Source organism: Nicotiana tabacum, chromosome 19 (assembly GCF_000715075.1).
Source record: "Nicotiana tabacum cultivar K326 chromosome 19, ASM71507v2, whole genome shotgun sequence".
Classification (NCBI taxonomy): Eukaryota; Viridiplantae; Streptophyta; class Magnoliopsida; order Solanales; family Solanaceae; genus Nicotiana; species Nicotiana tabacum.
Genome location: NC_134098.1, coordinates 99,650,511 through 99,665,205, shown reverse-complemented (window position 1 = coordinate 99,665,205; position 14,695 = coordinate 99,650,511). Strand labels below are relative to the sequence as shown.

General features: G+C 38.4%; 1 protein-coding gene across 1 annotated transcript; it reads left to right on the top strand.

Annotated features, from left to right (window-relative positions):
• Nucleotides 1-1,272: 1,272 nt before the first annotated feature.
• LOC107823235 (putative methyltransferase PMT15) lies at nt 1,273-6,052 on the top strand. The gene is made up of 6 exons (XM_016649855.2): nt 1,273-2,319; nt 3,984-4,194; nt 4,302-4,599; nt 5,153-5,545; nt 5,621-5,698; nt 5,787-6,052. The coding sequence occupies exons 1-6, from the start codon at nt 1,627-1,629 to the stop codon at nt 6,022-6,024; spliced, it is 1,911 nt and encodes a 636-aa protein (XP_016505341.1). The 5' UTR covers nt 1,273-1,626; the 3' UTR covers nt 6,025-6,052.
• The last annotated feature ends 8,643 nt before the right edge of the window (nt 6,053-14,695 follow it).

Sequence of the window (14,695 nt, the reverse complement as noted above, 5' to 3'; positions counted from 1 at the left end):
AGAAGAAATAAGGAAAAAGAAAGAGTATAATCAGTGGTTTGAGAAAAAGACGAATGAGAGTTCTTATCAAAGATCTCAAAGTAACCAGAATATAAGTGTTTGGAAGTATTAAAATTGCTTAGTTACGAGGGCAGAAGGTTTGAATGTAAAGTTTGAATAAAAAAGTGAGGGGGTATTTATAGTTTTCCAGCGACGGTTCACATCTAGGAATGGCCGACCAGCAACTGACGAGCATTTATTACCATTAAGACTTGACTGAAGAGACGTTTTGACTGTTTTGTCGTTTCTGCCGTGTTGTGCCGAAGAAAGAATCAAAAGGTCACTTCGTTTCTCGTCGTCTACTCTCCGAAAAATGAGGGGACTATTTGTATACGGTCGGAATCGAGCTCGCCTACGACATGGTAGGTTAGGCTCAGAACATGACAACCAAAGACTGAAGATCGACCCCGAGTCCTATCGAGCTAGAACCCGGGGCCAGAGTACCTGTCTTCGAGAACATTAAGTCAGTAATCTCGGAGTCGACCTTATCCCCGATCGAGCTCGGAGAAACATTGATGCGATAACTAACAGAAGACCCAAATATCCGTGTCCGGTCGGATATTGCGGCGGGAATCTCGGCACGTATCAGTAAGGAACCAGCAATCAGCAAATCAAGAGATTTTTACCTTTTATGGAAATGTACCTAGAGTATGACTTATCTACTATAAAAAGGGGGTCTGATAATTCATTTAACACATTGTAACATGCATCCCAAATCAATATATTATTATTCTTTTTAAATTCTTATTATTCTCTTGTTATTCTGTTCAATCAAAACACTTTTGGCTCGAGGGTGGCTAGCCTTCTAAGATTGTTCAACTGTATGGTTAGCATTTACTTTTCCATTACTTATTTCAATTGCAATCTAATTTGTCATTTTGTATCAAGTTAAATTACGTATCCTTAAAATCACTTACAAATACAATTGTTATCCGATTTTGAGGGTAAACAAAATTCTTCGCTTTCAATTAGAGTTTCGGATTTGACTTTAGTTATCTTTGGTAAGAAGAGGTAAAATTCTTTTGTGGAATTTTATGGTGTGAATCTAAATTAGTATGAGCACTGTATATTTGAAGGAAAAGAGAGAAAAAACCTCATTCTTTTCTAAACGAAAAATAGAGTAAAGAGCTCTAAAAAGGAGAAAGATCCGAAACTCCAAATCTTACCTTTCACAACATTAGGAAGAAAAAAAAAATCTTACCTTGTATAAGTCAGACATCATCCATAAATATACTTCCCCTTCCTTGTGGCCTTTTCGTCTTCTTAATTTCCCTCCCTCATTTCTTCAATTAAGTTTACTCACGAGGGAGCGTCGGCGCGTTAGCGCGTATTCCAATCCACCCCCGGGCCCAAACTCCACCTCTACTCCTTCATTAACTCATCACCTCCTCAAGAAAGTTCATTCGTCACCCTTCAAATTAAAACTCTCATGATCAGAAAAACACACACACACACAGAGCTCTGTTTCTGTCTCCAGAACAAACACTTATATATGGCAACCCCATAAATACAGACTCAAGGTTCATCAACTTATCCTTTTTTGTTTTTTGTCATTAATTTTTTTATTGTTTTTGAGTTGGTGTGGCAATGGCGATATGGACCAACTTGTCACATTATCTCACATCGAAATCCAAGAAAGCTAATCTTTACTACGTGGCTGCAACCGTTGTTCTTTGTTGTACCTTTTATGTAATCGGACTTTGGCCACAAGGTGGTGTTAACACCACTCAATTATCCTCCACCACCCTCCTACCCACCCTACCCTGCAACCCATCAATTAAAAACACAAATTCCAATTACGGTTCATCGATTTCCCTCGAATTCACCGCGCACCACACCGCCACTGACCTTGTCCCACTCTCACCATCGGCGCGTGTAAACCACTTCCCTTCATGCAACCCCGAGTTGTCCGAATACACCCCATGTGAGGATTCAAAAAGGTCGTTGAAATTCGATAGAAACATGCTTATTTATAGAGAAAGGCATTGTCCTGAGAAGAATGAGTTGTTAAAGTGTAGAATTCCGGCACCTTTTGGTTATAAACCGCCGTTCAGGTGGCCGGAAAGTCGTGACTCGGTTTGGTATGCGAATGTTCCGCATAAACATCTTACGGTAGAGAAAGCCGGTCAGAATTGGGTCCGGTTTAAGGGTGACCGGTTCACGTTCCCCGGCGGTGGCACCATGTTCCCACGTGGCGCCGATGCTTATATTGATGATATCGGAAAGTTGATCAATCTTAAAGATGGTTCCATCAGGACCGCCATTGATACCGGTTGTGGGGTAAGTTTTATTATTTTATTGAATTCGTTTGGACTTTCCCTTTTTGGTGTTTGTATGTTTGATGACTTGTTTTTGGAGAATGTTTCTCAGAAAGGTTTTCTGTTATTTGGTTAGAAAATGAAAAGTATTTTCCAATATTTTTTTTATTGAATATTGATAATAATGGTAGTCTAACATAAATGGACTAGTTTTATATTTACACCAATCTATGGCAACCCGCGTTCTTTATTCATGCTTGGGTAGGCGGCAAGGGGAGCAAACTTTAGAGGTAAAAATTTGAGTATTAAAAATTCATAATAATGTCTCCAAGTGTTAGATTGATAATTGTGAGGCTTTTGCTGGACAATATATTTCGTTGTAAAATATTTTCTGCCAATCAAACATAAAAAAATGACTTATTTTTAGGAAAATTTATGTCATCAATTTTTCCCTTTTTGAAGCTTTGACTTTTCAAGAGAAGTAAGAAAAGAATGGGTAAGTTCTATGGCAATGCACGTGGTTTTCCAACGTATTGGTTGGAAGTGGTCTAAAATTACATTTTTTCAAATTTAAATTACAGGAAAAAATGAATTTTATAAATTTGACTTTCTTATTCTCTATTATAGAAAATGTCTTATTTTTGTGAAAACTTCTTACAGAATAGGTATGGATAGTTGGCTGAAGTGGGGTGTGTTGGGGGGTGGTTGAACTAGATGATTGCTAGAAGTTTTGATACATTTCGTGTGGGATTTTCATTCCTAGCGTTGAAATTGTTGGTTTTACTGTTAAAAGTTGGTAGCTCGGTTTACTTGATTTGAGAAAAAAAGTTGGTAGTTTGGTGTAGTGAACTCAGTGGAATCCTCAATTGGTTGAAACCCAAAATGTGTGTTTCCTTCATTTACACTTAAAGAATAGTATGTTTTATTGATTTGCCTAAAAAAGAGCACAAACTACTCAATTCAAGACTAAATTGCAAGCAACGAAAAAGTTATTATGGTTTTAACATTTATAATGTTACCCTACTCCGAATTTAACATTTGATGCACTTATATGGGAACTTATTAATTGCTTACGCATATGTAGTTTAAATTCCGTTTTCCCACCCTTTTCAGTTTTTCGGTACTACAAGCATTCTTTGGACCACGCCCTAATACAATTTTATGTATTAAACATGAGGGTATATTGTTAATTAAAAAAGGTTACATTAAATTGTAGACAAGGAAGTGTGCTTATTTAGAAATACATATTACACGATCACAGATGGATTCCTACTAACTATTTCATTAAAAGTGGTCCACGAATAACTTTAGTCTTGAATGAGGAAGGCTGAGCTGAATTCTCAAAATTTCCATTATTAGGAAACAAATTTTGAGCAAAATTCTCTACTACCATTACAGTTAATTAGTAGAAAGAGTCCATGCTCATTAGATGTAACGGCCTCTTTTAGACCCTATATTAGAAGATTCCCACATGAACAATCAACAGAACCATAATGTAAGTTACTGGGAGTATCACTAGTCCATTACAACTATGTAACTATTGGTGCAAACTTTAAATGAGTGAACCATTTGCCACTGGCTTTAGGATCTAAATGAAATTTGCTAATTATTCCAACTATGCATGTTTTCTTGTTCTATTTCTTTACCTCCACCATATGAGGCTTATTTTACCATGTACAAGTTCAGGTTGCAAGTTGGGGTGCTTACTTGCTCTCTCGAAACATCCTACCAATTTCATTTGCACCCAAAGACACACATGAAGCTCAAGTTCAATTTGCCCTCGAGCGAGGAGTTCCGGCATTGATTGGGATTTTAGCTACTAAAAGGCTACCTTACCCTGCAAGAGCTTTCGATATGGCACATTGTTCTCGTTGCCTCATCCCTTGGGGACAATATGGTAATCTAAATTACATAGCTTTGAACTTTTGCTCATTTTATCATGTATGTCCTCTAAAGGAAGATTGATCATTTTAATTTTACTTTTATCCATTTGATATGGAGCAGATGGGCTGTATTTAATTGAAGTTGATCGAATTTTACGTCCTGGTGGATACTGGATTCTTTCTGGACCACCTATTAACTGGGAAAATCACTGGAAGGGCTGGAATAGAACAGCCAAAGATTTGAAAGCAGAGCAAGATCAAATTGAAAGTGTTGCAAGAAGCCTATGCTGGAAGAAAGTAACTCAGAAAGGCGAACTAGCAATTTGGCAGAAGCCAACTAATCATATGCATTGCAAAATTAACCGGAAGGTCTTCAGGAAACCACCCTTTTGCCAGGAACAAGATCCAGACAAAGCATGGTAATGTTCTACTTCTTGAATGTTTACGATTCAACAAAGGTTTGATTTGACTTTAGAGGACTTCCTTGTCATTTCCCCATTTAGGTGCATAGGCCTTTTGTAGTAGGAGTGAGATGAACTGCAACGAAGTTCATTCTGCTTTCAAAATTTTTACTTAAAGAATGTGATGATATACTCCTATTCTCTTCATTTCTTTGGGCCTCTCAAATGTAAATGTGAAGCTGAGTGACTCACTTAGCTACGGATGGGGTATATTCATCTCATTCTTCTTACTGTCCTTAAAATAATTTGAATGGGTACCGAGACATTTTGAGAAAAAGCGATTGCCTGTCTCACAATTGAACTACTTTATGTTATTCTGCACCTTTTGTCATATTAATTTTCATTGAAACTGCTTTAAAATATTCCTCACTTTTGACATGGTAGAAATCTATGGTACTTGATGAAAAGGCATCCAACTTCGGTGAAGTCAAAACTATGCTTCCTAGATGAAGTATAGAATTAGGTAAGAGCGTTCCGTAATGTATTAATCCAAGACTCTTCAATCATCCAGGTACACCAAGATTGATGCTTGTTTGAGTCCCCTCCCTGAAGTCTCCAACATTAGAGATTTTGCTGGAGGGCCATTGGCAAATTGGCCAGAACGATTGACTGCCGTCCCTCCTAGGATTGCTACTGGAAATATAGAGGGAGTTACTGCAGAGGGCTTCTCTAAAGATACAGAATTGTGGAAGAAGAGAGTCGCTCACTACAAGGCGTTGGACTTCCAATTAGCAGAGTGTGGAAGGTACCGTAATATACTTGACATGAATGCTTGGTTGGGAGGATTTGCAGCTGCACTTGTTGATGATCCAGTTTGGGTCATGAACGTCATCCCTGTTGAGGCTGAAGTCAACACCCTTGGAGTCATCTATGAACGTGGTTTGATCGGGACATACCAAAGCTGGTAAGCCCACTACTCCTATGAAAAGTTTGTTTTTGCCATTTGCTGCTTGTTACTGATGATGCTCTTTTCATTTAGGTGCGAAGCCATGTCTACTTATCCTAGAACTTATGACTTCATACACGCTGATTCTGTTTTCAGCCTCTACCAGGACAGGTAGCCGTTGGATGGTTCATATTCCTCCTCGAGCTATCATTGAGCGTTGCATGTTTTATTTATTGTTGATTTATGTTTATGTATGCAGATGTGAAATGGAGGATATATTACTGGAAATGGACAGAATATTAAGGCCACAAGGCAGTGTAATTTTCCGAGATGACGTGGATGTTTTGGTAAATGTGAAGAGCATAGTAGATGGACTACAATGGGATAGCAGGATGGTTGATCACGAAGGTGGTCCTCATGTTAGGGAAAAGCTTCTAATTGCTACTAAGCAGTATTGGACAACACCAGCCCCTGACCAAGATAAACAACCTTCATAGGCATCAATGAATCTTCTAAGTATAGTGTTACAATCTTGCCAATTCTTTACTTCCTTTGTTGATAAATTTTGTTTGTTCAATGGACTCTTGTGATTTTTCATTGACCTCTCTATCTTTTTGGCTTCAAAATAAACAAGAGGATATTGAGGTTTTCGCCTGAGAATACTCTTTTTACTATTTGGCGTTTGAACCGGCTTGTGATGTTTTACTTTACGCTTACCCTTTTACATGTTGAAATGCAAAATTTGGTATGGAGACCAGTTTTTATTTGATAGAGTTGAATTGACTACAGATGTTTTTCTTCTACTATGAACATCTCAACCATTATGTCAACAAGGATTGGATGGCTTGTGACATTTTGCTTTTACGCTTACCATTATATCTTTTTGATCCTTGCTTCTAGGATTGGTCCAATCATTCTCTTATGTTTCAATTTTATCGTGTCACAAAGTCGAGCATTAAGTTGCTCATGCTTAGTTTTATGAAGAAATTTAATGCTAACATAATTAATGAAATTAATTTTACAAGGTTACCTCTTTTATCTTTGCTGGTCTAGGCATTTAAATTGTATTTTAGTTTATTCAAGTTCATAAAATAATTTGTATTATATTTTCAACTCAAGACACAATAGTCCAAATAAATATTATAGGCTAATATTAATATATTAATTATATAAGTCCACATAAATACAGATTTAATTAAAAGTCCAAATCCCTTAGGCTAGCCAATTGAATTGAGTTATATAGTAAAAATTGTATGGGGCGCCCTATTTGGTCGCCCCTTTTTAATTTGTACCCGCTTTGTTTTTTCATTTGCATCCGTACCCGTTTTTTGTTAAAAGCATTTTAGAAAGATGATTTTGCCCTTCTTTATTAAAAGACTACTTTCTCTTCAAGTATACATCATATTGTCTCTTGTCTCTGTCTCTCTCTCCTTCTTCGCGATTTTGATTTCTTCTTCTCTGAAATCAAACGGTTTTCAGCATTGCATTCTTTTTGATTTTGCAACTGTTTCTTCCCCAACAACATTAAGTATAATCACATGTACGATTTTAATGGTTGCAATTGTACATTGCATTAACTTTGTATGGGTTTTCAATTTAGGATTAGTTTTATGATTTAATTTCTGGATTTTTTGTTGATAGTAAACTTAGTTGAATCGTTTTCCTTTTATTTGTGCTAAAATAGTTTCCTAGGGTTTACTTTGATTAGTGCATTAGTTTTGTAGGTTTTATTTTTACGATTAGTGTTTTTAGGCTTTTTGCTGAAACTTTGTTCTGTATTTCTATGAAGTTAGAGGGCTTTTAAAATATAACTTAAGCCAAATTGTGCTGAAGTTTTTAAAGGTTTTTTTGATAATATTATGAAGTTATTTGTAAAAACTACAACATGTTTTGGCTGAAGTTTTTATTCTATAAATGCTGAACTTCATCATTCTTAGAGCTAAAGATTTGTTATGTATTTCTCTGAAGTTAGAGTGCTTTAAAATATATCTTAAGCCAAATTGTGCTGAAGTTTTTAATGACTGTTTTGAAAATGTTTTGAAGTTATTTTTCCCACCTGTAATTTTTTTGAACATATGGCATCTGGGAAATCCAAAGCACCTAAAGATCCTAAAGCACTTAAAGCACCTAGAATACGTAAAGCTCCTCCAGTCCCTGTTTCTGTACCTGCAAAACTAGGGGAGAGATATTATGAGTTTCGAGATTGGTTTAACTGTCGTGCTTACTGGAAGGGGAACCATGATTTGAAGGGTTTAATTACAACTTTCTTGACTCCTGCACAATGGGAAAAGCTGAATAATGGTACAGTTTAGTATATTATGGCTATGGAGAATTTCCATTGCAGCATGAAGTTGGTTCATTGTTTGATTCTTTCTCGTGTATTCACCAATGATCAAGATTCCATTAGTTTCTTGATTATTGGCCGTGATGTGTCGTTCAGCCTTGAAGACTTTCACATTATGTGCGGTTTGAGGATTAGATCACATAATGTTGACAAACCAATTAAACGAGAGCAAGATTCTGAAGCACTATTTGGGAAAGTCTAAGGGTGTGACCTTGAAGGACATTCAAGATTATATGATACGGAATAAAATTAAAAAGGATGATGTGAATTTCAAACACGTATGCGAGAGTGATGAAGATGCTGTGAAGCTTATGGAAATTCTTATTGTGGAGTCTATTTTGTTCGGAATAAAGAATGAATTAACTGTGTTGGAGGAGTATGCAGCTATTGTTGAAGACGATCAAGCTTGTCCTGATTATCCTTGGGGTAATGTGTCTTATGAGAAGCTTATTACTGATCTCGTCCAATTTCACTCCTCTATTTGAGGATATGAAAACGGTCGATGCAATAGTAATACCCATTAAGGAGTCGGGGTCGATTTTTCATAGGGAGATATGGATGGGTCTTAGGGATATATATTATAATGTATGAGCTTGAATTATCTCAAATTGTACTTCCACAAACTTTGGTTGTTTCTAGGTCTAATTTAATCTAAGATTACAAATTAAGAATTTAAAAGGAAGGTGTTTTTGGTTGTTTTTCAAATGATATAAAAGGCCTAGGGCTATGACCTTCACATAGGTGTTCGCCTAATGGGTTGTAAACTTTAAAGCTTATTTTATTGGTCGGGGTATATTATAGATATCAACACCCAAGTACCCACTCAATACCTCTCGGTCAGAGAGTGATTTTGCCCAATTTGGCTTTCTCAAGTCCAAATGGGTATTGAACAAAACAGTTGATGATAAGCTCAAGTCGGGTTTTACTATCTCTAGGTTCAACCCTTTAATTGGGCTTATCAATCTCTCGATTGACCCAATTTCTTGCTAACCAAGTTTTTCTAGACTAAGTCTCTTTTTCTCAAGTAGAGACCGAGTCAATGAAATAATGTTTGCAACCAATAATTTTTCACATAAAAACAAAAACTAGGCTAGATAATCAACGGTCAACCATAAACAAGCAATAAATCAAACACCCATTAAGCTTACACACTAGGGTTGGGTCACAACCCTAGTGAAAATCTAGCTACTCATGCTTAAATTGGAAGGAAAAGAAGAAAAAGTGATAATTAAATCCATATTGATAATTAAAATGATGAAATCAATATTCAAAAAGCTCAAAATAGCAAAAACTACTAAAAAGAGTAAAAGACAACGTCTACAGTAGCTGCTGATGTCAAAACTTGACCTAAAAAAGTGAAACTTTTCTATTTATACAGTGCTGGAATTTTCGAACAAAAATGCCCTTTCGGAGGTTCTGTGGCCGCACTTTGCTTCAGGCTGACAGGAATGGAATCCTGCCGCCGCATAATTCTAAACTGCGACCACACTTATCTCTTTCTGCGATCCGCGCATTTCTGAGTGCAGCCGCACATTGCTCTTCTGCGAACCGCACAAATGTGACTGCGATCGCGTAGTTGTTCTTCTGCGACCGCACAATAATTGTGCGGTCCGCACTTATGTTGAACTTGAGATGAAAGTTCTCTGAACTTTTGCTCTTGCCCAGGTTCTGCGGCCGCACATGTTATATGCGGACCGCAATTTGCACTTGTCTCTGATAGGAGTTTCTTCACAATCTGCTGCCATAGATGAAAATCTGCGGTCCGTACTTCTGAGCTTTTGTGCCTGTCTGTGTCCTTGAGTTCAGATCACTCCTTCTTGAGTTGTATTTTATCTTGGGGGCTCATTTTCCACTATTCCTGCAATTAAGCATATTTCATTAGTTTTCCGGAACACAATTAAACGCTTTTGGACTAAAACAAAAGCAAAAAGGTACTAATAAGTAGTCAAAATCCCCACTTATCAACTCCCCCAAACTTAATCTTTTGCTTGTCCTCAAGAAAATAAGGTAATTCCTACCTCCACAAGTTAAGAGCTATTCCTGCTAATCAAAGATGCATCAATCACGCATCAATTGGGGCCAAAATTACCCACAACACTTATGAATTATTAATAAAGCAATGGGTTGAACTTTTAAGCACAAATAGTTCTAATGTGACACTTGAGCATCAAGAGTTGACTTCATTTATCAAGGAAGCTCGCTTTTTCATGTAGATCATTATGGATCCCAAACTCCTCCTCTCTACTCTCCGTTTGCATATCTCACTAAAGAATGTCGCACTCAATTCAAAGATTTGTGAAAGGTTCGCTCATCTCTCTCAAAAGAATGTCACAAGTACGACTTTAAGTATTATAGGCTTGCCCCTCATGTAACTCACCACTAATGTAAGCTCACTCGGCTTGAAATCACGTAGGGCTTTTTCGAAATGCAATGAAGGCTTTTGGACTACGGTTGGATATGCTATGATAGAACGGGTTCATCTTTCCTTAAGCACTCCATTTTCTCTTATCGGCTCATACTTTGCCAATTCTTTGAGGCATTTTCTTTTCCATAGGGGGATTAGAGAGACTTAGCATCACTCTTTCTTGGTCATGATATTCACTCCTTCTTTGCTTTCTCCATGCTTTACATAATTACTTTTCTTTGAATCCCTTCAACTCTTCAACTTATTCACTTTCTTTTTGCATTTTCTTTGTTCTTTCTTTCTTTCTTTCTTTCTTTTTCTTGCCTTTCCTTCTCTTCATTTCTTTTCTCTTTTTATTCCTTGATACCTTTTTAAAACTCCTCGTCTCTCCCACAAACATACATTTTTAGCCAATTATTTCACAAGAGTATTAAGGAAAGCTCGGGTGCTAAGAGAGGGTCACAACATAACGGGTAAAGACTTGTAACATGGTTATCAAATGAGAAAGGTTTTAGGCTCAAATGGGTTGACTAGGGATAACAACATTGGTGGGCCATGAAAAATTTCAAGCGGGTCAAGGAGAGCCTACAATCACTTCTCAATCCAAGCAAAACTTAAAATTTCTCCTAGAGACATATTCGGGGAAAGTTCTAGACCATTCGCACGGGTACTTGGACTTGAATCAAAATATTTCACATCTCACGCAGCGGGATTGTTAGAGAGGATAGAGTTGAGGGCCCACAATGACCATATTCAAGATTGAAAATCACTATGGTTCGACTAAACCACTCGATGATTGCCTAAGTCAACACAAGAGTCACAAGGTCACTAACTAGAGCTATATCTTTCCAAAAACCTTATTTTTAACCATAAGCACGTAGTTAAGTGTGTTGGTACCAAGTAAAGCATGTTTTACTCTTCGAGCCTGACTCAATTAGGTCTTTTTATTCATTATTACTACTATTCTTACCTAAACACCAAAAACGGACTCAATCTCTTAAGAAGGTTGTCACACCATCCATCGTTGAGAAGAGTCACCTGGTTCACACAAAAATGACCTTTGGAAAGAACCGTGGCATTAAAAAAATTAAAGGCTTATTGTTCACTAAAACATAAAAAGAAGCTATAAAATTAGAAAGAAGCTATTAGATTAAACATAGACTAATAAGAAAACAGAATAAAGAAGCTAAAAAAAACAAACTACTGAAAGTATAACGAATATACATAATGAGAGAGGAAAAGAGAGAATATATACATCAAGAGAGAACAGAGAGAATATATACACAGAATAAAGAGAAAGAAAAAAAATATTGTCAGTTATTACAAACCAAATGTCTAAAAGTCATCCAAATAGCAAATCAAATAACTCCACCCCGAATAAAAATAAGCATTGTCCCTAATGCTTAATCAAAACAAGAATAAAAAAGGGTAAGAGTGAAAATGACTCCCTTTGTGGCCTTGGACATCTCCGTGTCCATAGCAGCGTCACCGCCCTCAGTCTCCTCATCATCATCGACTCTAGGAGTAACTGGGTTGGTGAACATCTGGCGCACTGCCTCAGCAGTGTCGGCAGCCAGGTCTGGCTCCTCAGACTAGCCAGCTGGTGCTGCTGGATCTGCTGGTGCTGCTGGATCTGCTAGTGCTGGTGGGTCTGACCCCATGAGCATATCAAATGAAAGATCACTAGCTGCTGCTATCTTGGTCACCTCTCCCCTCAGCCTGTCAACTGATTTCTTGGACGCCTAGGATTTCTTCATTTTCTTTACCTACTTCTCCAACTCCTCAATCACTGCTCCATGTGCTACCAAGGTGTTCATGATGGTGGTCTGGTTCTCCAAGATCTTCTTCAATGTATCCTCCACTGTCGGAGGAATCTGAGGTGGCAAAGTGGATGACTGTGCTGTAACATCACTGGATATATCAGACAGCTTTGCAGTGGCTGTCTGCATCGAGTTATTGAGGCTCGCTAGTTTTTGGGAGACTCGCAGCATAGATAGTGGATGAGAGGGCATGGGAACCGACTTCAAAGCCGATGTGGAAGGCACTGATGCTGATGGACCTGAAGAAGGAGGTGGAGGCATAGCTGCTACACCATTAGCAGGCTGTGCTGAAGTATATGGCATGTCAACTGTCTCAGCAGCTACCCCGACGGGCTCATCAGACTGGCCTACAGTAGTATAGGGTTGACCCTTTTTCTTTGGGTTTCCACCACCCATCAAAGAATATCATGAGAAGGGCTTCTTCGCCCGCACCTTGGTATCAAAATCCCTCGGCTCCACACCCGCATTCGTAAGGTACTCAGTGATAGTGTTGGGATACGTGTAGTAGGTGTCACCTTGCCTGGCGACCACAGACATGTTGGCCGACATCACAACACCCACATTGATTAGGTACCCGGCCATGATAGAAGCGACTAGCACTGCCCGCTTAATTGGAAGATTTGTTTCATTTTAGCACGGGTCTAGTCTGCTATACAAAAATGTCTGCCATCACTTTGCCTCAAAATTTAGGGTGTTCCACTGAATGGAAATCCCTTCTGTGATCCTTGCTGGAGGCGGGCCCGGAGCTAGAAGAATGTCAACTAGCCATGGTCGAACTGCATCTCCCAGTGCTAACTTTTCCAGGTATTACATAGGCTCCACATCCTCAAACCTTAAATACGTGTTCAGGGTGCTCTGATCGAATCGCACCTTTAGATTTCTCACTTATGTTATCTTGGTCCCTTTCTTTATATGTGCCACTTTGGCGTAAAATTCACGGACCAAGTATTCCTTGGCATCTATCACACTTTTGGTGAATCACATCCACCCCTTCCTCTCCCGGAACTGTCTCAACACTGCCGGGTTGTAGTTTTCAAGGTCTTTTATCATGAACTAATGCTGAAGAGTGAGCGATCACATTGGCCACCACTTTCGGAAGCTTATGAACGCAACCGGACTGACAAACCTATCTTCCCAAATCTCTTTCTTCTTCAACCTCTCAAGGCCAACAACTCTGGTATCACCCCCTCTACCATCATCTAGAATATCATCAACATCCACTATAGTAGCAGGTGCATCGGGGGCATGTGTGGATGAGGGCTCTAAAGCCTAACTGTCACCTTCCGAAACCTCGGAAGTGCTTTCAGAGGAGGTAGGTTCGTCTCTAAGTTGGTATCTGCCATGTGGCTGTGATTGAAAAATAGGTTGCTCTTGCATTGAGTCACCCTCCGACGCATCCAGAGATGGGGCATATGAACTAGACTCGGAAGGCTCGGGCTGTCTTCCTCGGCCTGCTATGGCTTTCTTACTGATTTCCCTTTGGAGGGCGACGGGTAAATTGCTTTTGCTTCTGCCTATGGAAGGTTCACCCCTCCCCTTTGATGTATCACCGCGACCTCGTGATCTAACCATTTTGTATAACAAACAACAACAAGAATTAGTTCCAATTCAATTGCAGATAAACAAAAAGTCATAGAACAAAACATGTTGCAGGGTGGGGAAGTGCGGTCCGCACAATTGCAAGTGCGGCCGCAGCTTGGGTTGTGCGGACCGCACACTTTTAAAGTGCGGTCACAACAATGAAACTGCGGTCCGCATAATTTTGAGTGCGACCGCAGAATTGAAGTGCGGTCCGCACTATTGTAAATGCGACCTCACATGAAACTTTCCAAAAGTGCCAACTCTCTGATGACAGAGATTGGCCTGATCTGCGGCCACACACACTTTTCTGCAGCCTTGATGAAATTACTACGGTTTGCATAATGATATTAACATGTGTCCTATAATAACTCTAATACTATTTTTCCTTTATCTTTATTTTCTCTTTGGTATGTATATATTCTCTCATTCGTTTGATGTATATATTCAGTCTCCCTTATGTATATATTCATTTTACTTCTGTTTTTATATTCATTTATCTTGCTTTCCGTTGTTTATTTCATAGATTCTTTACTTTGTCTTTCTTAGTAGTATAACTTCTTATTTACTTTAGTAGTTTCTTTTTACGTTTGTGTGATCAATAAGCCTTTGGTTTTCTTAATGCCATGGTTCTTTCCAAAAGTGGATTTTATATAAACCGAGTGGCTCTCCCCAACAATGTATGGCGTGACAACCTTCTTAAGGGATTGATTACGCTTTCTTTTATGTTTAGGCAAATATAGTAGTAATGAATAAAAGGGTCTCAAGCATGCTTCACTTGGTACCAACACATTTACCTCCAACCTTATGGTTAAAAACACAGTTGTTGGCATAAAGTAGCTCTAGTTGTGAGCTTTGTGACTCTTGTGTTGACTTAAACAGTCATCGAGTGGTTTAGTCGAACCATTTGTGATTCTCAATCTTAACTAGAGTTGTTGTAGGCCTCCGACTTCGGTCTCTTTTTGTAATGACCAAACCGGTCATTTTTACTTTTAGAAATCTGTTCCTTAAAATAAAACTCC